The sequence below is a fragment of the Anolis sagrei genome, chromosome 6 (genome assembly GCF_037176765.1).
Source record: "Anolis sagrei isolate rAnoSag1 chromosome 6, rAnoSag1.mat, whole genome shotgun sequence".
NCBI classification, from domain to species: Eukaryota; Metazoa; Chordata; class Lepidosauria; order Squamata; family Dactyloidae; genus Anolis; species Anolis sagrei.
The window spans coordinates 49516684-49544118 of NC_090026.1; the positions used below are offsets into that span (position 1 = coordinate 49516684).

Sequence of the window (27435 nt, forward strand, 5' to 3'; positions counted from 1 at the left end):
CCTCACAACCTCTGAGGATGCTTGCCATAGATGCAGGCGAAACGTCAGGAGAAATGCCTCTAGAACATGGCTCTATAAACTTTCCCATAAGGGGAGGGGGGACGTAGACTCCAATGACAAAACGTTGAGCCTAAGCAATAGTGTGAGATTGTATACCTACTCACCAAAGGCGCAGCGGAAGAGCCAGGTTTTAAGGTTCTTTTTAAAGGTTTCTATGGAAGGAGATTTCCTAATTTCTCCAGGTAATGAGTTCCAGAGTTGGGGGGGGGGGGCACAGAAGAAAAAACTCTCTCCCTTGACCTCTAATCACCTCTCAACAAAAGTTTGCTCTAGTCACTGTCAAGCCATTATATGCTAATCAAGGTGGTCAGTTGAAACATTCACACCTAGCTCTAGCAGACAAGAGTCCTTTGTCTCACTCTGGTCTTTCCACAGATATATAAATCCTTTTTCCTAGTTCCAACAGACCTCACTACCTCTGAGGATGCTTGCCATAGATGCAGGCAAAACGTCAGGAGAGAATGCCTCTAGGCCATGGCCATATAGCCCGAAAAAACCTACAACAGCCCAGTGATTCCGGCCATGAAAGCCTTCGACAATACTCTCTCCCTTGTGTTTACTGTCTAGAAGGATATTTCGTGGTAAATCCAGTTTTCCATTTTTGCCCTTTGAATGCCAGCAGCTGATAAGAAAGAAAGCAGATTTTTAATGATCTGCTCTTTCCTAATTGCTCCCCCCATTATTCAGAATTTAGAGATATAGCCGTAGACTAGATCTATTTTATCAACGAAAGTTTGTGCTGCCAACTTCATTGTCTCTGTTATTCTCTAAGGTGCTGCAGTATTTCTTTGCTCCCATTATTCCGGCTAGAGTCTCATCTACGTTATGTTGCTACTTAAAATCAAAGACTCTTTACAGATCCATAAAATGTATCTGGCTTACCTTTCAAGAGAGAGAGAGAGTGCAATTCTGTAGCAAGAGATATTAAAGGGTTCTTTGGTTAAAGAGCCAGCTTTGTGAACACAAGGTCCTAATGGGAAAATGCTACCAGACTGAATACAAATATCTCTAGGCTTCCAATTATATCTCTGTGTCCTTTAGCAGGGTGAGAGCTCTAACTTACCAGTATGCAGTGAGACGAACAAAAGGTACTCCTTGAGAAGAAAAAGCCGTTCTGTTGTCCTCGAAGTTGGTAAGCACCTGTTAAAGAGTTTTATATAGAGCACCATTATACAGTAATGCTTCAATCCTGTATACTCTGTGGATGAGGTTATAATCCACATAGTGTCTCTAAGGCCCTTCTACACTGCCCTATATCCCAGGATCTGATCCCAGATTATCTGCTTTAAACTGGATTATACAAGCCTCCACTGCCAGATAATCCGTGATAAGCAGATAGTCTGGAATCAGATCCTGGGATAGGGCAGTGTGGAAGGGGCCTAATTCTAAGAGATTCATTATGTGGAAGTCTTTTAATGCCTTACCCCCAAGGCTTTACTTTTAGCCCTACAATATTTAACCTTATATTAATCCTGTCGATCTGTAATAAAATGGTGAGTTTTGATGTGCATTAAACTCTGTGTGTGTCAATAAAATACTATAAAAGTGAAAATTATTATTATTAAACTTTATTTGTACCCCGCTACCATCTCCCGAAGGACTCGATGTGGCTTACAAAGGCCAAGGCCTCAATACACAACATAACAATACACCTAAAGCAAATTAAAACAATTAAAGCAATATTAAAACAACAAAACAACAAGCAATAAACAATACACCAAAACACAATAAAACTGGGCCGAGCCAGAGTAAAGGGTACAGGATTAAAAGTGCTGATGTGACAGATGATATGTAAGGATTATAGGGCAAGTGCAGTGTGCAGTGTGCGGCAATCTTAATTCTAATAAAGTGCTTCTGGGACTTGGTATTGGAGATTTCCTATTCGGGGAAGGCACATCGGAACAGCCAGGTCTTCAAGTTCTTTCTGAAGACTGCCAATGTAGGGGCCTGTCTAAGATTTTTGGGGAGGGTGTTCCAGAGTCGGGGGGCCACCACGGAAAAGGCCCTGTCTCGTGTCCCCACCAAACGCGCTTGAGACGCAGGCGGGATCACGAGCAGGGCCTCTCCAGATGACCGAAGTGAACGCGTGGGTTCGTAGACGGAGATGCGGTCACGCAGGTAGGCTGGTCCCAAACCGTTCAGGGCAGATGAAAATGGCAGATCTTGGTCCAGTATCACCCATGTATCTGTGAGACTGGTCATATCTAGACATTTTCTAGGTCCTCTGGAGTGACTCTATGGTATTCTTGGGACATTTCCTTCATTTCAATAGGATTCACTTTTCACAGCAGTTTCATTCTCCCACATGAAGTCCAGGAACATATCCCTCATAGATAGAGGAATTGTGTCGTTGTTTTACAATATTAGCTTGCACCAGTTAATGGATATATATGAATGGTAATTTGAACTTGAATTTACCACAGCCAAACCCAGAATTCCAGCCATCTGGGGAGGCCCTGCTCTTGATCCCGCTTTTGTCACAAGTACATCTGGCGGGGACGAGAGACAGGGCCTTTTCAGTGGTGGCCCCTCAGCTATGGAACACTCTCCCTAGGGATATTAGATCGGCCCCTTACCTTTTAACATTCCGAAAGAAAGTCAAGACTTGGCTTTTTGAGCAAGAGTTTGCAGGTACAATATAACAGACATAGAGAAAAAAAGGGAACAACTGGATGATGCTACTGGATAATGCTTTTAACTAGGAGACTCAACTGATACATGTTTTTATTGATATTGATTGTTTTATTTGGTTTTATATTTAAATTAACTGTTTTAATTGTATTTTATGTCTTTGATGCTGACTGTAAACCGCCCTGAGACGCCTGCAGGCTGAGAAAGGTGGTTTATAAATATACTAAATAAATAAACAAACAAACAAACAAATAAATAATGCTTCACTGGCTCTTCATGTTTTCTATGGCTATTCTATGAGCTTATTATCTTCCATGAATTCCCATCCAGATCCCACCCACCCCCCCCAGTCACCTGTCCTTAGGCTGATCTGATTGTCCTTAATCAGGTATACAAGCAGTCCCCAAATTATGAACAAGATTGGTTCTGTAAATTTGTTATTTAGTTGAATTTATAAGTTGGAATAGGTACATTTTTATTGTTTTGCTGTCCATGCCCCTGTTCAGAAGATTTCCCTCACTTTCTGTCCTGTGATAGTTGTATTTTGAAAAATTTGGTGGTTATGGAAACAAAGATTTGGTGAAAAAACTTCAGTGGAGACACCTTTACCCCATGATAACTCTTCCAGAAGTGAATTTCCTTTCCGAGGAATAGATTTATAATAATAATCATAATCATAATTTATTTGTACCCTGCTACCATCAGTAGGAGCCCCCGGTGGCGCAGTGGGTTAAAGCACTGAGCTGCTGAGCTTGTTGATCGAAAGGTCGCAGGTTCGATTCCGGGGAGCGGCGTGAGCTTCCGCTGTCAGCCCTAGCTTCTGCCAACCTAGCAGTTCGAAAACATGCAAATGTGAGTAGATCAATAGGTACCGCTCCGGCGGGAAGGTAACGGCGCTCCATGCAGTCATGCTGGCCACATGACCTTGGAGGTGTCTATGGACAACGCTGGCTCTTTGGCTTAGAAATGGAGATGAGCACCAACCCCCAGAGTCAGACATGACTGGACTTAATGTCAGGGGACTACCTTTACCTTTTACCTACCATCTCCCCAAGGGACTCGGTGCAGCTTACATGAAGCCGAGCCCAGAATACAACAATGAACAATAACAACAATAATAGAAAACAATAAATAAAACTCATAAGCAAAAACAAGCCATAAACATTAACAATAACACGACGCGTTTAAAAACCTATGGCTGGGCCAAATGTAATAATTATATATATATATAATGCTGGGCATGACAAGGTGACATATAACTGGGATAAAAGTTTTGGAGAGGGATGAAATGTGCAGACAATCTTAGATCACTAATAAAGTGCGTTTAGGGACATATTGCTGGGAGTTCCTTATTCTGGGAAGGCTCACTGAAACAACCACGATTTATCTCACTTCCTGTTGTCTCACCCCCGTTCTTAACTATGAATCATTTGTATTTTGAATGTTTGCAACTCAGGGATTGCCAGTACTGAATTTTATGAGAGAGTGAAAAATTAAATGCTGTTTTGAAACATAGGACATTTGTGACCCTACTGGATCTTACGTCAGAAGGTCTAGTTGTGGCTTTTGCATTCCATTTCTGTCAGGAATTCTAACTGCAAACCTTGCTTATTTAAGGATCAGACTCATCTGAAGATACTTATAAGAAGGCAACTATGGTCAAGTGGTAAGTGAAGTTATCCTTTCATGTTTGCAGAATTTATTATTTTCTTATTGTGTCTCTAGAGATCTAATAAGTACTCTGGAGTTGGGTTTATTCATAATATTACTAGGCACCCTTTGTGTTGTTCATTCGTTCAGTCGTCTCCGACTCTTTGTGACCTCATGGACCAGCCCACGCCAGAGCTCCCTGTCGGCCGTCATCACCCCCAGCTCCTTCAAGGTCAGTCCAGTCACTTCAAGGATACCATCCATCCATCTTGCCCTTGGTCGGCCCCTCTTGCTTTTACCTTCCACTTTCCGCAGCATAATTGTCTTCTCTAGGCTTTGCTGTCTCCTCATGATGTGGCCAAAGTACTTCAACTTTGTCTCTAGTATCTTTCCCTCCAATGAGCAATTGGGCTTTATTTCCTGAAGTATGGACTGGTTGGATCTTCTCGCAGTCCAAGGCACTCTCAGAACTTTTCTCCAACACCACAGCTCAAAAGCATCTATCTTCCTTCGCTCAGCTTTCCCTAAGGTCCAGCTCTCACATCCGTAGGTTACTACAGCACCCTTTAGATTAGTGAAATGCAGAAAAAGGAGAGGGGAATCTCTCGTGGACATCTAAAGTCAACAATATCTTATGAAAAGAAGTGTTCTGAAGTAGTATGAAAGGCTGTTTCCTGAGGTTTAATTTTTCATATGAAATGCCTATGCGCCTCTACTTTGCTACCCTGGGCTTTTCATGAAAATATGGAAGAAGGCAATGGGAGATAGACATCACTGCTGAGATGTTGCATATTATTGCTTAAAAAGTGTGATTTCACTGGAGAGCCACTGGCTTTCAACCTCAATACCTGTGAAGTGACAGGTGAATTATCTGTTGTTTTTCATGTGCACTTGTAACTGTCAAACTTGTCAAAAAGATGGCATTCACCTCTACTGTTTAATTGTAAATACTTGTTCAAAGTGTTTCAAAGAGTTTTGAACCACTTTGTTGAACCGCCTCAGGTGTGGGACCAGTACAAACAGTAAGACGGGTTTTCTCTCAGAGATATGAAACTTGAACTCCTGTATGAGGATAGAGACTTAAGTCTTCCATTCATGGTTTAATATTTATTTGTGTTTAACTTGGTTTGATATGAGTTCATACTTCTTTTTAAATAAATCTAATAGTGTGAAAGATGTAAAAATGTATTGCACTCATTGAATCTGTACCTCAGCTATGTTTCTTCCAACCGTATTGTTTTTATATTGCTTTCTATTGTGTTGTTATTTGTTTTATCTGATGTTTTAATTGGTTAAAGTGTTTTACATGTGTGTTTTAATTGTAATCTTGGGCATATCCCTTGTAAGCCGCCCCGAGTCCCCTAGGGGAGATGGTTGGCGGGGTATAAAAATAAAATTGTTTTATTATTATTATTATTATTATTATTATTATTATTATTATATTGAAATAAAAAGAAAACAAAGGTTGTAACAAGTTACATCTAATTTTAATCAAATTTTTGATTGGGGTATCTGACAAATACATTATTTTGGCACTACTCATATTTCTGTTGGGAGGTTAAGATCTTCTGTCCTACTTTCTCAGCTGCTTCTAGACTTAACTGTTGAGATTGATATCTTCTCTGCTCTGTTCTTATCCCTTAAATATGTTGCACTAATCCAAAACTCATGGAGGAATTCATGACTAACTTGGAGCCCCCGGTGGTGCAGTGGGTTAAAGCACTGTGCCAGCAGGACTGAAGACCGACAGGTCGCAGGTTCGAATCTGGGGAGAGGTGGATGAGCTCCCTATATTAGCTCCAGCTCCTCATGCGGGGACATGAGAGAAGCCTCCCACAAGGATGATAAAACATCAAAAATCATCCAGGCGTCCCCTGGGCAACGTCCTTGCAGACGGCCAATTCTCTCACAACAGGAGCGGTTGCTCCTGACACAACAACAACAAAAAATGACTAACTTGTCCCATAGATTTCAGTTGGGACCTAAATTTAACTGGTTTAGCCTAGATTTATTTATTTATTTTATTTACAGTATTTGTATACCGCTTTTCTCACCCCGAGGGGGACTCAAAGCAGTTTACATATAAGTAATGGCAAAATTCAATGCCAGTACATACAATTACAATTATACACTACAATTAGACATAAATCAAGTTAAAAACAGTCCATCCACAAGCAATAAAACAATCATTAAAACAATAACAGTCTTGTCCATCGAATCGCCGCTCCAGTCATTGTCTTTCTGAAATGCTGCATACATTTACTTCTACTGCCCAAAGGCCTGGTCCCAAAACCATGATTTTAATTTTTTTCCCTAAAAGCCAGGATCCCATTGTTTATTTGATGGCCTTAGGCAAGCAGTTCCCCCAATCCCAGTTCCAGGGTTTTTAGTTATATTAATAGGGTATTGCACTAATCAAACTATACCCTCCCTCCAATTATTGACTGAGAAGCTAGGTAGGGAAGACATCCTTGAAGTAAACTGGCACAAAACAAGAGTGCATAGTGCTCAGTTAGGGGACTAAAAGGAGGGATAGGCAGAGAAGGCAGAATGATTAATGAAAGAAGGGCTGAGGAAGACACCACAGGTGAAAGAAGCTCGTACATTAGGCTTAGAGCCAATGGTTTGAGTACTAACAATTGGAAGGAAAACTGAGGCATAGGTTAGGTTGGTGGAGCATTGTGGGGGCTACATTTTGGTGTGGATTTGCCCCAACCTACAGGGTCAACTAGTAATATTTAAGGTTGTGGGTTCTTTCAATGGTTTTATGGTCTCTGTTCCAGTTGTGTATTAACATTTGACCTTGTTGACGCTATGGCATGAAAGTAGAGAACAAATTTAGTGTGGCAATGCACATGTGTGCTAGACTAGTTTGTAATGTCGGAGATAAGTCAGAAAAAGTAATTGCAGTTCTCTGATGAGTCACTGAGACCTTTGCCTCTTTCTGTCCCAGCTGAAGCATTTTTAGTAGATCTTGCTTCTTGGCACCGTTTCTGATGCTGTGCATGAAATCTTAATGCCTTCTATATGACTGTTTAGGAAGTTATACATACATTCTTGGATTCTTCGAAGGCTTGCTTTAATTAACAAAGCCTCTGATGAAGAAACTCCTTTTTACAAAGTCTTGTTTTTCCATCTGTCCAGATCCCTATTTCCGCATTGCCTTATGCTAGCATGTTTTTAGCAACATTGGCACTGAGAGGATGGCGAGGGAGGGCTCAATAAGCACAGGTTTTTGTGGTATTGAGTTATAGTAGTGTTTCTACAGTAAATTGTAGGAAAGCTTGAGCTGTGATAGACCAGAATTCTAATTTACTGATCCTACTGAAACTGTGTCTACTGCCTACAACAGGCAAGGTAAACAGCAGTTGCCACCAGAATTTGTCATTGAACATACCTAGATGAATAGCAAAACAAAAAGGAAGGAGAAAGAAAAATCCTACCTAGCTGCTACCCTCAATATTTAAAACAACAGTAACATATCATGGCTGTGATTTTATATTCCAGTTAAGATCCACTCAGAAACTGCCAAGAGCACAAATCTGAGTAGACCAAAGCAGCCACTTAGTGGGTTTGCTATTTCAGGTATATCATCTCAAGAGTCAGCCTGTCCCATCTAGTGCAACAAAGAAACCCCAGAATAGAGAAGGGGGGAAATTGTATCTCAGCTTCTGCAGTTGCAACTATTCTTTAGTTAGCTTTTATGTACAGAACCATGTTCTCCGTGTAATGCCTAACACAGTTCTCACCTGCTTGATGAAGCAGTTCAGAAAGGGCACTCTTCTTTCAGGCAACCTGCCTTTTTTGGCATTTAAATGGTTCAGGACTTGCCTATCTTCGTGACCGCATCCTCCCCTACGAGCCCACATGGTCCTTAAGATCCTTCCGGGGATGCTCTTCTCTCACTCCCACCACCGTTTCAGGCGTGGTTGGTGGGGATGAGAGAAAGGGCATTCTCGGTGGTGGTCCCTCATCTCTGGAACTCCTTCCCCAGGGAAATTAGGCTGGCACACTCCCTATCCACAGTCTGTAAGGAATTAAAGACATGGATGATTCGTTGTGCATTCGACTGACGACTCCTTGACAGATGGTCTTTAACCATGACCTGAATTTAAATTCCTATATTTGATATATTTTAAGTTAAGCTGAAATGATCCTATTTAATTGCTCTATTCCTATGCTACTATACGTTCTATCCACCTTATTGACCAGCCTATCCTTTAACTCGTTTCACACATTGCCCCCCCACCCACAAATGAGTCTGTTGTTGCTTATGATGTTTGTTTATTGTTGCTTATGCTGTTTTTACGCTATTTTAATACGTTATTTCTGTTTTTAATTGTATGTTGCTTTGGACTTGGCCCCATGTAAGCCGCCCCGAGTCCCCTCGGGGAGATGGAGGCGGGGTAGAAAAATAAAGTTGTTGTTGTTGTTGTTGTTGTTGTTCTTCTTCTTCTTCTTCTTCTTCTTCTTCTTCTTCTTCTTCTTCTTCAGTCCTTTGGGTGAGATGTACCAATGGATAGAAAATGGAACCCTCTTTCTCACTTGAGACATGTCATATGCTTTCTTCACTTTTCCTATAAACTTTCTCTTGTTTCTAAATCATTAAAACAACATGGAAGAACAGAAGGGAGAGACCGTACAGGAGCAAAATCAGAAGGGTTCCTTTTGTTCTCTCTGTTCTCATTCAAGTGATGGGCTAGAAACAGGAGGGCAAGTCCAAAGTGGCTGACAATTTGGACTAGTTTCCAATCCATACTGTAAGTCCACTCACCGGCTCCCAGTCTGTAGTCTCAGCCCATCCATGCTAGGGACTGGTTCTCTTCTGGATCCCATTCTTTATATGGCAGTTTTATGCAAGCTCATCTCTCTCAATCCTAACTCTAGAGGTTTTCAGGTTATTTTTTGGGTTGTGACATGAACCAAAATATGCTCTCCTTGCAGAGGATAGGGCCAGGTTGGACGCTAGAGTCAGGACAGTAAGAATATTTTAGCAATTACACCAATTATAGAGCTGTCTTCATAGACCTGTCAGCGGCTTATGATACTGTAAACCACCGCCTCCTCCTGAGAAAAATGTAAAATATCACAAAGGACTACCATCTCACCCGCTTCATAGGAAACCTGCTACAAAACAGGAGCTTCTTTGTTGAGTTCCAGGGCTAGAGAAGCAGATGGCGGAAAGAGAGGAACGGCCTGCCTCGGGGAAGCGTGCTTGCTCCATCAATGTTCAACATTTACACAAATGACCAGCCACTGCCAGAGAGTTTCATCTATGCTGATGACCGTGCCATTACTGCTCAAGCAGGGAGCTTTAAGATGGTTGAACAGAAGCTCTCTGAAGATCTAGGTGCTCTCACTGCCTATTACAGGGAAAACCAGCAGATCCCTAATCCATCTAAAACACAGACATGTGTTTTTCACCTTAAGAACAGACAAGCATCCCGAGCTCTGAGGATCACCTGGGAAGGAATCCCACTGGAGCATTGAAGTACATCCAAATACCTGGGAATTACTCTGGACCGTGCTCTGACCTACAAAAAGCACTGCCTGAATATCAAGCAAAAAAGTGGACGCTAGAAACAATATCATACGAAAGCTGACTGGCACAACCTGGAGATCACAACCAGACACAGTGAAGACATCTGCCCTTGCGCTTTGCTACTCTGCTGCTGAATATGCATTCCCAGTGTGAAACACATCTCACCACACTAAAACAGTGGATGTGGCTCTTAATGAGACATGCTGCATTATCACGGGGTGCCTGCGCCCTGCACCACTGGAGAAACTACACTGTTTAGATAGTATTGCACAAGCTGACCTCTGCCGGGAAGTAGCAGCCAATAGTGAAAGGACCAAGGCAGTGACATCTCCAGCCCACCCCCTGTTTGGGTATCAGCCAGCACGTCAACGGCTTAAATCAAGAAATAGTTTTCTAAGATCTACAGAGACACTCGCTGGAATACCTCAGCAAGAGAGAGTCCAAAAGTGGCAGGCTCAAACCAGAACTTCAATCAATGGCTGATACCAAATGAGAGACTCCCCCCTGGGTACACAGAAAACTGGGCGATTTGGAAGGCGCTGAACAGACTGCGTCTTTAGTGGGAGGTGAGACTTGATGTTAAATGAGACCCCCCCCCCCCCTTTAATTCTATCATTCACTTGTTCTCTTCCTGCCATCCATGACTAATAGAGGGAATGTGAAAGTGTTACATCCGTGCCGCATTGTTTTTTCTGGCTTTTTGTATTTGATTGAGATTCTAGACTTTTAAAAGAGTAATTCCTTTGATCACCTGGGCATTTGTTTTTCTTCTCCATAGTGTGGATTTCATAGAGGAACCCCTGCCTTATATGGGTGAACAGTGTGCTGAGAATCAAAACCATTGTCCAATGAACCTTCCTGGGCCAAGTGCTGAACACGGAGCATTAACTATTCTAGGTATGAAGATTTCTGGTTAGGTGAAATAATTAATTCAGGTGTCCAAATGCCCTGATATTAGCCAAGCCCTTTTTGCAACTCAGGATAGTTAGTTCACAAGCAGCTTCTGAAAATGGACTACCATACTCCTCCTGGGTCTATTTTTATGAGATGTTGTGGTCTTGGTTGGTGGGATAAGACAAATTCATTGCTAGTTAGTTCATTAATAGCTCATTTGCTTTCTGCTACATCCAGAAGGTCAAAAGGTTGTTGCTTTGGGGAAAAGGCAGGATATTCATTAACTAATCAATAAAGTTAGCTGTGTTTAGGTATACATATTGAGCATCCCCTATTCAAAAACCTGAAATCCAAAATTGGCCACATTCATGGCTGTGATAGTGACACCTTTGCTTTCTGATGGTTCAGTGTACACAAACTTTATTTCATGCATAAATTTATTAAAATATTGTATACAATTGTATTTAGATTGCATGCACAAGGTGTATATGAAACATAACTGAAGATAATTTCCTTATCTATGTATATGTAAATATAGGCATTTGAAAATTCTTCTCCCAATACATCCAAAACACTTCTGATCTTAGGTATTTTGAATAGGGAGTACTCTATCTGTAGACATGGGGCCACATCAAATTGAATTTTCTACATCAAAGAGCAAGGTTTTCTCCTTAGAATCCCCTCCAATTTAAAATCTATTCCTACACTGTATTGATAGGGAAGGACAAAACTTCCTGTCATATTCTCCATAACATTTGTACTTTTTGGCATACATTTGTACTTTTTGGCGCCCGTATCTTGGGAAGCCTGACTTGGCCACGGTCCACACTCTTGTTACATCCCGAATAGACTACTGCAACGCACTCTATGTGGGGTTGCCTCTGAAGCTTCAACTAGTCCAACGTTCAGCAGCAAAGCTGCTCAATGGGGCTGGGTACAGGAGCGCACAACACCCTTGTTACGCCAGCTCCACTGGCTGCCTATCAGCTTCCGAGCACAATTCAAAGTAATGGCCTTGGCCTATAAAGCCCTTAACGGTTCTGGCCCAGTTTACTTGTCTGAACGTATTTCCCACTACAATCCACCTAGGGCCCTAAGATCATCTGAGGAGACCCTGCTCATTGTCCCCCCATTGTCACATTCACATTTGGCATGGACAAGGGACAGGGCCTTTTTTGTGATGGCCCCCGGCTGTGGAACTCCCTCCCAAGTGAAATTAGATCTGCTGCATCCCTCTCGACCTTCCGGAAATAAGTAAAATCGTGGCTATGGGATCAGGCCTTTGGAGAATAGGCTGACCTACAGACGTGATGACTCACTTAGAACTGATGGACTGCCCTTGGATAATGATTTAAATCGGTGACCACTGACTATGTGTTGTCTGTTTTTATATTGTTTTTATATTGTTTATATGGTTTTATACTGTTTATACTGTTTCATATTGTTATTATTACATTACTGTTAATTGTATATTTATGTTTTGATGTGGGCGCCATGGGGTGCCACTTTGTTAGCCGTCCTGAGTCCCTCTGCGGAGGTTGAGAAAGGACGGGATATAAAAGCCCTAAATAAATTTTATACTTATATATATATATATATATATATATATATATATATGCTCTGTGCATCATGAGTACCTTAAAAACAAAAGAACCAATGAACGAAATCACACCAAATTTGGCAAGCCAACGTCTCACAACACAAGGAGTGACCATCACTCAAAAAATTATGATTTTGTCATTTGGGAGTTGTAGTTGCTGGGATTTATAGTTCACCTACAATCAAAGAGCATTCTGAACTCTTATCAGTGATGGAATTGAACCAAACTTGGCACAAACTGGGAAGGGTTTGGTGGACATTGACCTTGAGTTTGGGAGTTGTAGTTCACCTACATCCAGAGAGCACTGTGGACTCTAACAATGATGGATCTGGACCAAACTCTACACGAATACTCAATATGCCCAAATGTGAACACTGGAAAATAAGAATCTTGACATTTGGGAGGTGCAGTTGCTGGGATTTATAGTTCACGGAGCATTCTGAACCCCATCAACGATCGAATTGGTCCAAACCTCCCACACAGAACCCCCATGACCACCAGAGTGGGTCACAGCAACGCGTGGCAGGGGACGGCTAGTAATAAATAAATTTGTTTGGCACAATTGCACACTAATTTGTGGTTTTTTTTAGTTGCCTGTATTCATACTTTTTTTGTACACAATATGTACAACCTTTCCTAATTGTACATATTGTTTGCATGTAAAAATGAAGGATACTTACTTTTGGTTTATGAATTCATTTGAGGAGTGCAAGTTGGGAAAATTTCTACTAAGAATTGAATCAAAAATATTTCCATTTGTAGGAATGACTCTTGATAAATAATACATATTTTAGCCAATCGATTATCTTGCCAGCCTCTAAAATAGTTTGAATAAAGGCGACAACTGGCCTTTGCTTTTTCGAATTAGTTAAATTGATTTATTATGTAAGTTTAAACTTGCAATCCTAGTTTTTACGTGACTTAAGGGCCACGCATAACTGGTGGTGCTTCAGAATAAAAATTGCCATCTTGAGACTGGTTTTTGGAAAACATATTTAATGTAACACATAATTTGACCTCTAGTTCCAGTTTCCCAGAACAAAAGTAATAGAAATATGATGGTGATTTCTGTTTTGCCTGTTCTCCAAGTCATCATTTGAGAGGGGGAGGACACCTGTTAACATCTAGTCAATAAAACAGATACAAGATGTATTTCCCTTTTTTTGTAATTTGAAAAGTCTCATACGGACTCTGTTTGAATTCTAAATATTTTAAAAAATGATATATTTCCTGTTACGGACGTGGTCTTTTTTTGAGATAAAGAGAGTGACTGAGCATGTGAATATGCAATGTTTGCAATTCACAGTAGTGCTCAGCAGATTATCTTCTTTTCTGTTCAGAAGTACTTCATACATATGGAAAAGAACTCTGTCCAATTAAGGGATTCCTGGCTTGTGGAGGAGTAGTTTGGATGCCTGCTGGTATTCAAACATGAATGCAAGGAATATATATTTATTGTAATTTAGTAAAAAGAGAAAGAAAGGAGGAAAGATAAAAAGAGGACTGCTGAGCCATGGGCTGCTGTTGATATAATTGCACTATATAATAGTTTTTGTTCCTAGGTTATGAATGTCATTTCCTAATTTGTTCTATCATAAAAATATAGAAAAGTTGCTGTGATTTTTCTGCGCTGTATGTCCATGTTTCAGAAGCATTATCTCCTGACATTTCACCCACACACAAGAAATAACTTATGTCTGTTTGAGGCAAGTGTGAATGTTACAAGTGGCCACCTTGATTAGTGTTGAATGTCTTTGCAGCTTCAAAGCCTGGCTCCTTCCTTCATGGGAGGTAGTTCTTTGTCCCACCCTGGACATTCCATAGATATATAAACCTCAACTTACCTAGTATCCAACAGACCTCACAACCTTTGAAGATGCCTGCTATAGATGCGGGCAAAATGTCAGGAGAGAATGCTTCTGGAACATGGCCATACAACCACACCAACCCAGTGATTCCAGCCTTCGACAACCAACATGGAAGAAGTTTATTAAACTACAAAAACTTTGTTTTTGCGGTACATCCTGCAGCACATTTTGCTATAGTTTTTCAATAAATATCTCATAAAGTCTCAAGCAATTCAATATAATTTGTGGCAGCCACAAAAATGAAATTTCTGGAGTATAACACTATTTTCAAAGTAAGCAACACAAACATAAACTGGAAATAACACTTTCAAACCAGAAATGTTTTTTCTAAAAAAAAGTTACATAGTATTATTGTGTGGCCAATATAAATGTAGTCTTAATTAGAAACATTATGCAGTTTTGTATATGCTCAGAGGTAGTTTCAGTTCCACCATCGATCACAGCACACTCACCAAAGAAATAAGGAGCCCCCGGTGGCGCAGTGGGTTAAACCCCTGTGCTGGCAGGACTGAAGACTGACAGGTCGCAGGTTCGAAACCGGGGAGAGGCGGATGAGCTCCCTCTATCAGCTCCAGCTCCTCATGCGGGGACATGAGAGAAGCCTCCCACAAGGATGATAAAATCATCAAACCATCTGGGCGTCCCGTAGGCAACGTTCTTGCAGATGGCCAATTCTTTCACACCAGAAGCGACTTGCAGTTTCTCAAGTCGCTCCTGATACGACAAAAAAAGCAAACCCAAATAATTTGTATTTCTTCAGAGCAAATGGCATTTCATAGAATCATAGAGTTGGAAGAGACTTCATGGGCCATCCAGTCCAACCCCCTGCCAAGAAGCAAGAAAATTGCATTCCAAGCACCCCCTGAACTAACATGAATTCTGGTAGGAAAAGGCAGAAAATATAACTTTTTCTAAACTCTTCTGTTTTTAGGTGCATGCGGTTTCTCAGAAGAAAGACTAGAAAGCATAGAATGCACTCCAACCATCACCGAAAATGTGAACGTTGCTGCAGAGAATGTTGCTAAATTAAAAAGCCAGGGTTCGTCTTCTCCAGATCCTTCCATGGGACAGCATGACACAAAACCTGAAACCCATTCCCTGCAACAGGATGGATCTTGCTTTTCACTCAGTATTCAACAGGCGGTTGCTGAAGGTGCAAATCTCACTGCAGATAAGCAGGAAGGTGATGGCACAGAATGGGCTGATCTTATGATGCCCGCTGGAAGTTCACAAATGATCCATGTAAATGAGGAACAGCAATTGCAGACCCAAGTTTCAGTTAACAGTCCTTTGAATCCGGTCACTGGAAAGCGACTGATGCAGAGTATCCAGAAGGTCAGTGAATGGCTGTCCAAAAGCAAGGAGGGCGTTCCTCCCGACTCCTTTAAAGACAATCACTCTGAACAAGTGAATCAGGATCTGAGCCCTTGTACATTGGATGCAGACCTCTGTGTATCTCAGAAAACTGGACAAATAGAAGATCAGTTGGAGTTTACAATGTGCCATGAAGGTGACCTGCCTGTAGCCAAACCAGTCGCCTCTAAGCTTGAGGATAAAATATTTGGGAGAACGTACAGGAGGGAACGGAAATCAACCCCACTTCGGAATGATAAGGACACAATCCATATCCAAGCAGAGGAAAGTATTGGTGTCAACACAAACGCTAGGAAAAAAACCTTAGCACGAAAGAGGAAAGCCACATCCGAACTGACACCTGATGACTTCATTAGAAGACAGAATGGGAAAGAATGTAGGAAAAGGTCTGTTGGTGTTGATTGTGGTTCTTGGGAAGATTGTGACCAAGTCTTTGCTGATGTTGATGGCAATCCTGTTGCACGCCAAAAAGATGCTGAGTCTCCTGAAGAACTTTCTATCAAGCAAACAGTTGGGAGTGAACAAGCTGTGAGCATCTGCCATAAATTGTCAGAATCGAATCAGAAAAAGAAAACAAACTCATCAAGTAAGAAAAGTAGACAACTGTCTAGACCACATGGTCCATTGCAGTTTGTGATGGGTGGAAACCCGTGGTCTCCTGAACAGTCAAAAATACAGATAGAAGACAGGGAAGCGAAAGGAGACACCGGCCAGAGACAGATTAGGCGGAGCAGGAGGCTTCAGTTGCTCACAGAAGAAACCTGGAATGGGAACAAGGAACTTCAGCTTCAACCAGAAGGAGCTTGGAAGCAAAGCGAGCCAGCAAAGAGAGAGAACAAAAAAGAGGATGAGAGAGAAAATAAACCAATGAGTCCTCAAGCAGGAAAAATTCAATCTCAGTCTGTAATAGAAAGTGACCCCAGGACATTGCAGAAGGGTTTGCAACGGTCTGAAACCAGCCTGATGGACATGAAAGAGGATGCAAACAAAGTTTCTCCTAGCTCTTTAGTCTCTCCTTGTATGGCTGGAGTTGTAAAAGGTTTGAGTGTTGAAGAAACTAAAGAGGATCGTAGTCCCTATTTCATTGCTCCCACTGTACGCTCCCAAGGCGTTTCTTCACTTCTGCAGTTCCATCCCACAGCAGTGAAGCAAAGCACTTCTGATAAGAACAAGGAGATCCTAGTAGGTCAACTTGATAAGAGTGCATTGCATGTTCAGACAGAAGAGGGCAATAGGTCTTGGACAGCTGTTGTCACAGAAAACTGCAGTCTCCCTGATGATAAAGCTGCAGGTACCGTGGAGTTGAACCCAGAAACTGATGATAGTGAACCAGATGCAGATTTTGTACAGAAGATATTCAACTGCAGCAAACGTCGTTCATTCTTACTGCATCCAGGTCCTGTAAAGGAATCCGCTGCTGAAATTCAGAGGAAGTTGAAAGTTGGCGAAGTAGAAGATGGCAGGGTTGACTGTTTGGAGAAATTGACTCAAAATGAGGGAAGAAACAAAGCTGTTGCCTGTGTGGCAGACAAAGACATCGCTGTCCAAAGACTGGCAACCTCTAGCTCCAGTTTCCATGAGCTTGAGAATACTACTGAGCACCTCCAGCTTGCTTTGGAAGCTCCTTTGCCAGAAAAGCTGTCCACGCCAGTACAGTCACTTGCCAAAAACGGAGAGGACGGAAATCAACTTCAAAGCCAAATACCCGCAACTGAAAGAAGAGCATCTCCAGGAATAGGAGAAAACACTAGTGGCAGTAGTAGAAGCCTGAGTGGAAATGGCAGAAGTCCAAGTATTTTGAGAAATTGCAACATCCAAAACTCCAGTTTAAGCTTGGTTAATGAGACATGTTCAAATAGAGACCAGATTCAAAAAGCCGAGACCACGGGTGCTGAACACAATAGGTTGGCATTAAGCACTCAGCCAGAATCAATACAGCCATGTCCTGCAATTTGTCAGCCATCGCTTCCTCAGTCCAGCCATGCTGAAACAAAAAGCATCATAGAACAAAAGCAATTGAATAGTGACATAGAGGAAGCAATGGATATTTCCAGCATTGGTGTTCCTCAGTGCCTAGTTTCCAGAGAGAAGTTGGAGCAATACACTGAGGAGAGGCCCTGTGTCTTTGAACTCTCATCGGAGACACCAGAGGGCTTGCTGGATCCATCCATTAAAAGCAAAGAGGGGCCATCAAATCCAGAAGCAGACAGGGAAGACAAATCAGTTGTATCTTCTAAAATGGACAGGCCATCTCTTGTTGGGAAAGATCTGGGCAACAACGACTCAGGCAATTCCACGTCGAAAAGGAAACGCTTTGTTTTGGCACATCGGAAACCAGTGCGGAAATTGCCATCCTCGGAAGAGGATGAATCAAGTGAAGAGGAAGAGCTGCCATGTTTTCAGGCGCTATTATTTGGCACATCACCACAGGCATTGAAAAACAATGAGACATCAGTAGAGATGCCGGGACTGCAGAACAGCAGCAGAAATCATCTCGGTTCCAAAGCCGAGGATGTCTCTCCAAGCCAGGAGTCGGAGTGCTCCGTGAACTTGTTTTCCTCTCAGTCGCATGCATCTGAAGACTCTTGCAACAAGGCCTGTGAAACAAGGCATTTAACCCCAGTTTCTGGCCCCATAGAAAAGCCTACAATTCCCAGAAAGAATAAAGAGGACGGTCAACCCACTGGTGATGCTTCCAGAGAAGATGTACAACCAAAAGATGAACAGCCCAGATATGTGAATTCAGAATCCAATTTAGGTACAAAGTTATAATTATGAGTTCTACTATTGTTGGTATAATTAACTGATTTGTAAACACCAGTATCGGATACATATTCTCTTTTTTTTGCTCCTACCATTGACTCACATGGGATAAGCATGTTCCTGTTCTGCAACATATTGTTTTTATAAGTGAACTTATGACTAAGTTGCATGTCCAGACACATAAACATCCAAGCAATAGATAGCGGTAGCATTGCATATTTGTTTCTGAATTTCAAGGAGTTCTGTTCCACTTGAAAGTTTTCATCCTGTGTCTCAAATTTTAATAAAAAAGTCTTTTCTCAAAATTTAATTAGGTTTAAAGTGTAATGGTAATTTATCATTGTTCAGTACAATGTTGTTTATAGTAAAAAATATGGAATAAACATTAATAATAATAATAATTTATTTATTTACTGTATTTGTATACCGCCTTTCTCAGCCAATCAGCGACTCAAGGCGGTTTAATAATAATTTAATAATAATTTAATAATATTATTAATAATTTAATAATAATTTAATAATATTATTAATAATTTAATAATAATAATAATAATTTAATAATAATAATAACTTTATTTTTATACCCCGCCAACCATCTCCCCTACGGGACTCAGGGCGGCTTACAAGGGACACGCCCAAGATTACAATTAAAACACACATGTAAAACACTTTAATCAATTAAAACATCAGATAAAATAACAACACAATTGAAAGCAATATAAAAACAATACGGCTGAAAGAAACATAGCTGAGGTACAGATTCAATGAGTGCAATACATTTTTACAGGAGCGCAGGAAAGTGCAACAATACAGTAAACTGGGCAGGAAATACTGTCATAACACATGTTGAGGTAGAGCTTATGCCAGTGTAAAGTGCGGGCCGGTGTAAAGTGCAGGACTTCAAGTAGGGACAAGAAAGTTACTGGTGAGCTGCGTAGTCAAAATATTATCATAATCTAGGATCCAAATAGAGTTCTTGCTTATTCAGAGAAGGTATATATTACATGTCATCTGTGTTTTACAAAAATACATAAATGTTACAATTTTTGTATATTTACTACAACTAATACTGATGCATCTGTCATGCTCCAGTATCAGTTGATCCTAATAACATTTATAGCAACTTATAACATAGGGCCCTCGGTGGCGCAGTGGGTTAAAGCACTGAGCTGCTGAGCTTGTTGATCGAAAGGTCGCAGGTTCAATTCTGGGGAGCGGCGTGAGCTTCCGCTGTCAGCCCTAGCTTCTGCCAACCTAGCAGTTCGAAAACATGCAAATGTGAGTAGATCAATAGGTACCGCTCCGCTTCAGCTTAGAAATGGAGATGAGCACCACACCCCAGAGTCAGACATGACTGGACTTAATGTCAGGGGATACCTTTACCTTTACCTTATAACATAGGTCTGTTTTTAAATCTTAATTTAGTATCCCAAAAGAGCAAGTGTTTCTCTGCATTTCCTGTGGTTGTAGTCCTTATTTGGCAGAAAAGTTGGGACTCTACTACTCTCAAAACTTTGTCATCCTTCTTATACTTTGTTTCGTAAGATAGTGTGTTCAACACCTCATTTATGTAAGAAGCAAGAACTCTGGTTGGAAATTGTTTTATTTTGCCATCCAATATAATTTGTGTATGTATTTATTTATGGTCTTTTGAAGGTGAAGAATGCATGGGTTATGACAGTGAAGCTAGCCACCTGGGGGATTCATCGGGCCTGTCGTCCCAGAGTGAGATCCTCACCACACAGGTAGGAGATTGTCTGTAACGACGTCGAGAACAAGGGAAAATATGAACTCAAGAGGGAATATTGTTAGAAATATACTAGTGAGTGTGTTTGTTGTATTCCTTTGCATTGATTCTGATCTTCTAAGGCAGGGGTCCCCAAACTTTTTGAACAGAGGGCCGGGTCGCAGTCCCGCAAACTGTTGGGGGGCCGGATTATAATTTGAAAAAAAAATATGAATGAATTCCTATGCACTCTGCACATATCCCCCCCAATCAAAAAACAAAGACCCAAACTTCTATATAAATAAAAATGTAATGTTTGTTTGTGGGATTAACAGAACTCAAAAACCACTGGACAAATTGAAACCAATTTTAGACACAAGACACCTAACAACCCAATGTATGCCCTTCACACAAAAAATGATTTTGTCATTTGGGAGTTGTAGTTGCTGGGATTTATAGTTCACCTACAATCAAAGAGTATTCTGAATCCCACCAACGATGGAATTGAACCAAACTTTGCACACATTTCTCCTACGACCAACTGAAAATAGTGGAAGGGTTTGGTGGGCAGTGTCCTTTGGTTTTGGAGTTGTAGTTCACCTACATTCAGAGATCATTGTGGACACAAACAATGATGGATCGGGATCAAACTTGGCACAAATACTCAATATGCCCAAATGTGAACACTGGTGGAGTTTGGGGGAAAATAGAATCTTAACATTTGGGAGTAGTAGTTGCTGGGATTTATAGTTCATCTACAATCAAAGAACATTCTGAACCCCACCAACGGTGGAATTGAACCAAACTTGGCACACAGTTATCCCATGACCAACAGAAAATACTGGAAGGGTTTGGTGGGCAGTGTCCTTTGGTTTTGGAGTTGTAGTTCACCTGCCTCCATCAATCACTGTGGACTCAATGATAGATCTGGAGCAAACTTGGCACTGATATTCAATATGCCCAAATGGGAACACTTGTGGAGTATGGGGGAAATAGAATCTTGACGTTTGGGAGTTGTAGTTGCTGGGATTTATAGTTCACCTACAATCAAAGAGCATTCTGAACCCCATCTAAGGTGGAATTGAACCAAACTTGGCACACAGTTCTCCCATGGCCAACAGAAAATACTGGAAGGGTTTGGTGGGCAGTGTCCTTTGGTTTTGGAATTGTAGTTTACCTGCCTCCTTGGAGACCACAGCGGCTGGAGCAGAGTGTTCCTGCAAAGGCCGGAGCGGCGCCGGGTGGGCGTGGCCAGCGGCGCTGGGTGGGCGTGGCCACGCCCACCCGCGCGCCGCCGGCCACGCCCACCCGCGCGCCGCTGGCCACGCCCACCCGGCGCCACTCCGGCCTTTGCAGGAACACTCTGCTCCAGCCGCTCTAGTCTCCAAGGAGGCAGGTAAATTACAAAAGGCTTCTCTCTGCCACACAAGCAGAGCGACCAGAGCAGAGAGTTCCCGCGATGGGCGGAGCGGCGCCAGGTGGGCGTGGCCAGGCCAGGCCTTGCGGGCTGGAGAAATGCCCTCGGCGGGCCGCATACAACCCGCGGGCCGTAGTTTGGGGACCCCTGTTCTAAGGTTTTGTTGGCAAGATTTATTGAGAAGAAGTTTGTTATTGTTTCTGTCTTAGGCTGAGAGAGTGTCACCCAAAGTTTGCCAGGGGGTCTCCATGGCTAAGCAGAGATTTAGAGCTTGATCTTTGGTCTCTGTATTCTATTGGTGCAGTATACATTTGTATAAACTACAATCCACAGGCCGCCACACTTCCGAGGTCCCTGGCCTTCACTGGATGTAAATATTTAATATTTTATAATTTTAATTAATATTTTCAAAAACCCGCAAAACAGCGAGTTCATTCAAAGCGAACCACCAAGTAGCGAAGGAACACTGTACATAGATATTGTACCTAAGACATTTCTGTCAGTTTCACTGCCTTTTTGTATGCCTTCTGTCTGGGAAATTTAGTTAAAACCATCCTATTATAGTGCGCCAGAGCTTGCATTATTCTTTAATATCAGTCCTTGGCACTCTCGGGGCATTCTTTGATTTACTGCAGAGGATGTAGTAACCTCGAAAGCTTTGTACATGAATACATCTTTACTAATATTAGAAGGTGGTCCTCTGTATCTGTCTTTGTTTGCCATTACAAATTGGAGAGTTTCCCCTCTGGATACATTATTTGAGAGGCAGTTATTTCACCAAATAAATCAGAAATGATTCCAGATGCAGCATCATGCTGGTCCAGGATTTAATTTCCTTTGCTAGATTAACCTCACTTTCCTCTCTCCTCTGATCTTTTTTCTTCTTCTTTCATTTTATTATACAATAAAAAAATGACAACAACAAAAAACCACACATAAATGGCAAATCAAAAAGTCCCACCATGACCCACCCCACAACCCTCCCACAACATACATGGAAAAGAAATAAAGATAAATAAAAAAACATCAAAACACAACAACAACAACAATGAACAGCACTTTATTTATATCTCGCCCTTCTCTTCGTGATGACTCATGTCGGATTATAGTGTAAACAGATACCTGCAAACATTCAATGCCTTGTTACAATACAATGAAAAACACAAACAAAGTCAAAGGCTTCTCCTTTCATTTCCGGCTTGGAGGCAGTGCTCATCTTTGGCTCTGCGTGGTGCTGTTCTCCATTTCTTAGCTGAAGAACCTGCATTGTCACCTGGTGGTCGTGTGACTGGCATGACTACTTGGAATGTCTTATGTCTTTCCCGCCGAAGTGGTACCTATTGATCTACTCATATTTACATGTTTTCAAACTGCTAGATTGGCAGGAGCTAGGGCTAGGAAATCAGGAGACGCTTACTTCTTGGGAGGAGAGCAATGTCCAATCTCGATAAAATAGTGAAGAGTAGAGACATCACACTGGTAATGAAGATCCGCATAGTAAAAACATTTGTATTCCCTGTAGTCACCTACGGATGTGGGAGCTGGACCATAGGGAAGGCTGAGCGAAGGAAAATAGATGCTTTTGAACTGTGGTGCTGGAGGAAAGTTCTGAGAGTGCCTTGGACTCTGAGAAGATCCAATCAATCCATACTTCAGGAAATAAAGCCCAACTGTTCATTGGAGGGAAGGATAGTAGAGGCAAAGATGAAGTACTTTGGCCACATAATGAGAAGACAGGAAAGCTTAGAGAAGAGAATGATGCTGGGGAAAATGGAAGGAAAAAGGAAGAGGGGCTGACCAAGGGCAAGATGGATGAATGGCATCCTTGAAGTGACTGGATTGACCTTGAAGGAGCTGGGGGTGGTGATGGCCGACAGGTAGCTCTGGTGTGGGCTGGTCCATGAGGTCACAAAGAGTCGGAAACGACTGAACGAATGAACAACAAAGGCTAACAGAGGGAGCTCATCCAGTTCTGCGGATTCGAACTTCCAACCTTCTGGTCAGCAGTTCAGCAGCACAAGGGTTTGACCCATTGTGTCACCGCGACCCCATAATGGACTTTTGTTCATCAAGCAAATGAAACTATCAAATTATTACACGTATTTCTTGTTCTGCTTGATTACTTTTCAACTTCTGCTAAATACAAGACACCCTATTTAACATGAATACACAGCCATGAGTAATATTAATATCAACAATTTATCCACTTTAATGGAATTTTCAAATTGTATACATTTTCATAAATTCAACTTTGAATTATTATCTTAATAACTTCCCCATTTTATTCCCTTTCAAATGAAATCAGTTGTTTCTCATATTACCTTTTTAATTTTACCCTTTTGATCAAATATGATCTTTTTTTGTCCCAACATTTTAAAATATTATTATCCTATTATATCAAGGAACATGAAAGGTACTGCAGACTACTTCAACCAGAGAAGTCAGTCATAGCAGAGCACCTGATGAGCCAACCTGGACACAGCATATTATTTGAGAACACAGAAATGCTGGACCACTCTAACAACCACCATGTCAGGCTACACAGAGAAGCCATTGAAATCCACACGCATGTGGAAAATTTCAACAGAAAGGAGGAAACCATGAAAATGAACAAAATCTGGCTACCAGTATTAAAAAACTCTAAAATTAGAACAGCACAACAACAGAGAGGAAACAAACAACTAATCACCTCTCAACAAAAGATTGCTCTAGGCACTGCTAGGCCATCAAATGCTAATCAAGGTGGTCAGTTGAAACATTCACACCTTGCTCCAGCAGACAAAAGTCCTTTGTCTCACCCTGGTCATTCCACAGATATATAAACCCTTTTTCCTAGTTCCAACAGACCTCACTACCTCTGAGGAGGCTTGCCATAGATGCAGGCGAAACGTCAAGAGAGAATGCCTCTAGAACATGGCCATATAGCCCGAAAAAACCTATAACAACCCCCATCCTATTATATTGTTTTATTTCCCATTCAATAATTATTCCACCTGCCCATAAATAATATTAATACAGTGTTTGAATATTCTGACTTTTAATCTTAACTAAATCTAGATTGACCTCTTCTCATTCAAGGAGAAAGGAACATTGAACTTATGCTGAGTTAATTCTCTTCAGTGGACTCGCCCACCCAAGTTTTATTGCTTCTCATCAGATTGGGAGGATCCTCTGATTCTTTGGGCTTTGGGTCAGAATAATTTAAGTCTTGAAGATTACCTTTTCTCCTATCCTCCCCTTTCTTCTCTGTGCTGCTTTTTAAAATAGTCTGCACTGTCAGCCACAGTTTAAAATTTACGAGTAGCGCTTCATAGTTTTATTGTCTCCTTCACTTTTTCTCTGTTATGTGAAATCTTGAAACTTGGAGCTCCTTCCACTTGAGATAATCAAGAGCGAGATTAATTGGAAGTGGGAGAAGTGACTCACTTGATTGATTTAAATCAGAGATTAATATAAATTTGGAGGTCAAGGAGCTACATAGGCCAATGGTGGAGTTGTGCTCCATTGCCACTGACTTTTATGCACCATTGATAAGAGCAAAAGTACACACACCCCTTTAAAATAAGGTGCACACTCTTGTTTAGAGAATAAGTGCCATTTCTGGGAATGTGATTTTATTTGCAAACTAGCCATCCCCTGCCATGCATTGCTGTGGCCAGTCTGTGTATATGTATTTTGTGTGTATATATATTTGTGTATATGTGTATATATGTGTGTTTGCGTTTATATATGTGGTTTTACACATGTGTTGTAATGCTTTGTTTTGGTTTTTTTGCTTTTTAAGTCTCTTCCACTGTTTTTATGAGTGAGTAGCCGTCCCCTGCCACGCGTTGCTGTGGCCCAGTCTGATGATCTCGAAAATAAAGTAATGAGAAAGTGTTGGTTTCTAATATATGTAATGTCTTGATGCTTGTGGATAAACAGTATTTCTTGCTATTTCTTTGACAGTGTTGCTGTGGAGATGGTTTGCTTTGCCCACTCTGGAACATGCAACATATTATTGTCCTTCTTTAAGGGTCCTTTTCAAACCTATGATACTATATCTCTCTCTGTGTGTGAATCATATATATCTATAGCTATGGCTGGATGGCTCTTTGTCAGGAGGGTTTTGATTATGTTTTCTTGCCCTGGTGAAGGGAGTTGGATTGGATGGCTTTAAGTATTTTCTGTTGGTCATGGGGATTCTGGGTGGGAAGTTTAGCCCCAATTCTATCGCTGGTGAGATTCAGAATGCTCTTTGATTGTAGGTGAACTATAAGTCCGAGTAACTACAACTCCCAAATGTCAAGGTCTACTTTCCCCAAACTCCATCCGTGTTCATATTTGGGCATATGGCATAATCGTGCCAAGTTTGGTCCAGATCCATCATTGTTTGAGTCCACAGTTCTCTCTAGATGTAGGCGAACTACAACTCCCAAACTCAAGGTCAATGCCCACTAAACCATTCTAGTGTTTCTGTTGGTCATGGGAGTCCTGTGTGCCACATTTGGTTCAATTCCATCATTGGTGGGGTTCAGAATGTTCTTTGATTGTAGGTGAACTATAAATCCCAGCAACTACAGCTCCCAAATGACAAAATCAATTTTTTAAGTGAAGGACATACATTGGGTTGTTAGGTGTCTTGTGTCCAAATTTGGTGTCAATTCGTCCAGTGATTTTTGAGTTCTGTTAATCCCACAAACGAACATTACATTTTTATTTATATAGATGAGGCAAATGGGGAATTCATGGATTATTTAAAAAGGAAAATGGCAGGCTAGCTTTGCCTCTGCAAGAGGAAATTTGATCTTGCTGGCAGCACGGATCCAAGGGTGGGGATTTGCATCCAGTGAATTATGTATTGTCGATTCTAAGGAAAACCATTTCAGTAGTTGAACTAAATAAATTCAATTTCAAATACTCCCCCTGTTTTGCCCCTCAACTATGACAACAATATAAAAACACGATGTAGTTGCCTGTCAAGTGTCCTTGAAGAGAGTGTCACAAACAAAAAGGCCCTTTTCAGTGATCATCTATTCCACTTCAGAACCATATATTTAGTGAATAGAGAGAACTTACAAGAGGTAAGTCTCACATGCACTTCTCTCTTGTTTGCAGCAAAGAGATGCCATGCAAAATGATTTAAAGAAACTGCAGCATGAGATGGTTATCATTGAGGCAGCTCTCAAACAAGGAAACCAGCACGATGCTCCTGAAGAATGGCTGCAATTGGATAAAGAAGATGATTTCACTGGAGAAGAGATGGGATCACCAAAGGGTGAGTAGGGCAGTGTCCTCAATTCTTTTTCCATGAAGACTGTCTGAAAATCTAGTTTGCTTTCTCACCTGTAAAACAAACCCTTACAATAGTTGTATTTGTTCTTTTTATTATCAAACTAGCTTGGGTACCCGATGTTGCCCAGGTTATTTGAAAAAGTCATTTTTTAATTGTACAAAATGCATAAGGTGAAGTGAACTACAATTGACATCATGCCTGGTTAACGCCGAGAAATTCCATCAGTACTTAAAGTTTGTTATGTTGGGCAAGTTTGCTCTAGATGCATCATTGGGAGGTTCAGTGTGCTCTCTGGCTGTAGGATGAACTACAACTCCCTCTATGGTGAGTCAGTCCCCTCTGTGTGCCAAGTTTGGTCCAAGTCCATCATCGGTGGAGGTCACAGTTTCCCTGGTTGTGGGTGAACTACAACTCCCAGAAGGGAAGGTCAGTTCCCCGCAAACGCCTCCAGCAATCAAATTTTGGCATGTCAGGTATGTGTGCCAAGTTTGGCCCAGGTCAATCAGTATTGGTGTTCACATTGGTCTCTGGATGTAGGTGAACTACAGCTCCCCCAAATCAAGGTGAATTTTCCCCAAAGATCTCCAGTATATTTTTTTGCTGGTCATGAGGGCTCTGTGTGCCAAGTTTGATTC

At 41.4% G+C, this 27435-nt stretch overlaps 1 protein-coding gene across 2 annotated transcripts in view; it reads left to right on the forward strand.

The window, feature by feature from the left end:
• Positions 1-27435, forward strand: part of BRCA1 (BRCA1 DNA repair associated) — a 102996-nt gene that overhangs the window by 35377 nt on the left and 40184 nt on the right. Inside the window, exons 7-12 of one of the 2 annotated variants that reach the window (XM_067470099.1) lie at positions 1105-1192; positions 4309-4357; positions 10662-10780; positions 15177-18377; positions 20039-20127; positions 26623-26782. In XM_067470099.1, coding sequence (XP_067326200.1) covers positions 1105-1192; positions 4309-4357; positions 10662-10780; positions 15177-18377; positions 20039-20127; positions 26623-26782 — 3706 coding nt within the window. Of the gene's footprint in view, positions 1-1101; positions 1193-4308; positions 4358-10661; positions 10781-15176; positions 18378-20038; positions 20128-26622; positions 26783-27435 lie in introns of both variants that reach the window. The other variant, XM_067470098.1, reaches the window with a different exon arrangement.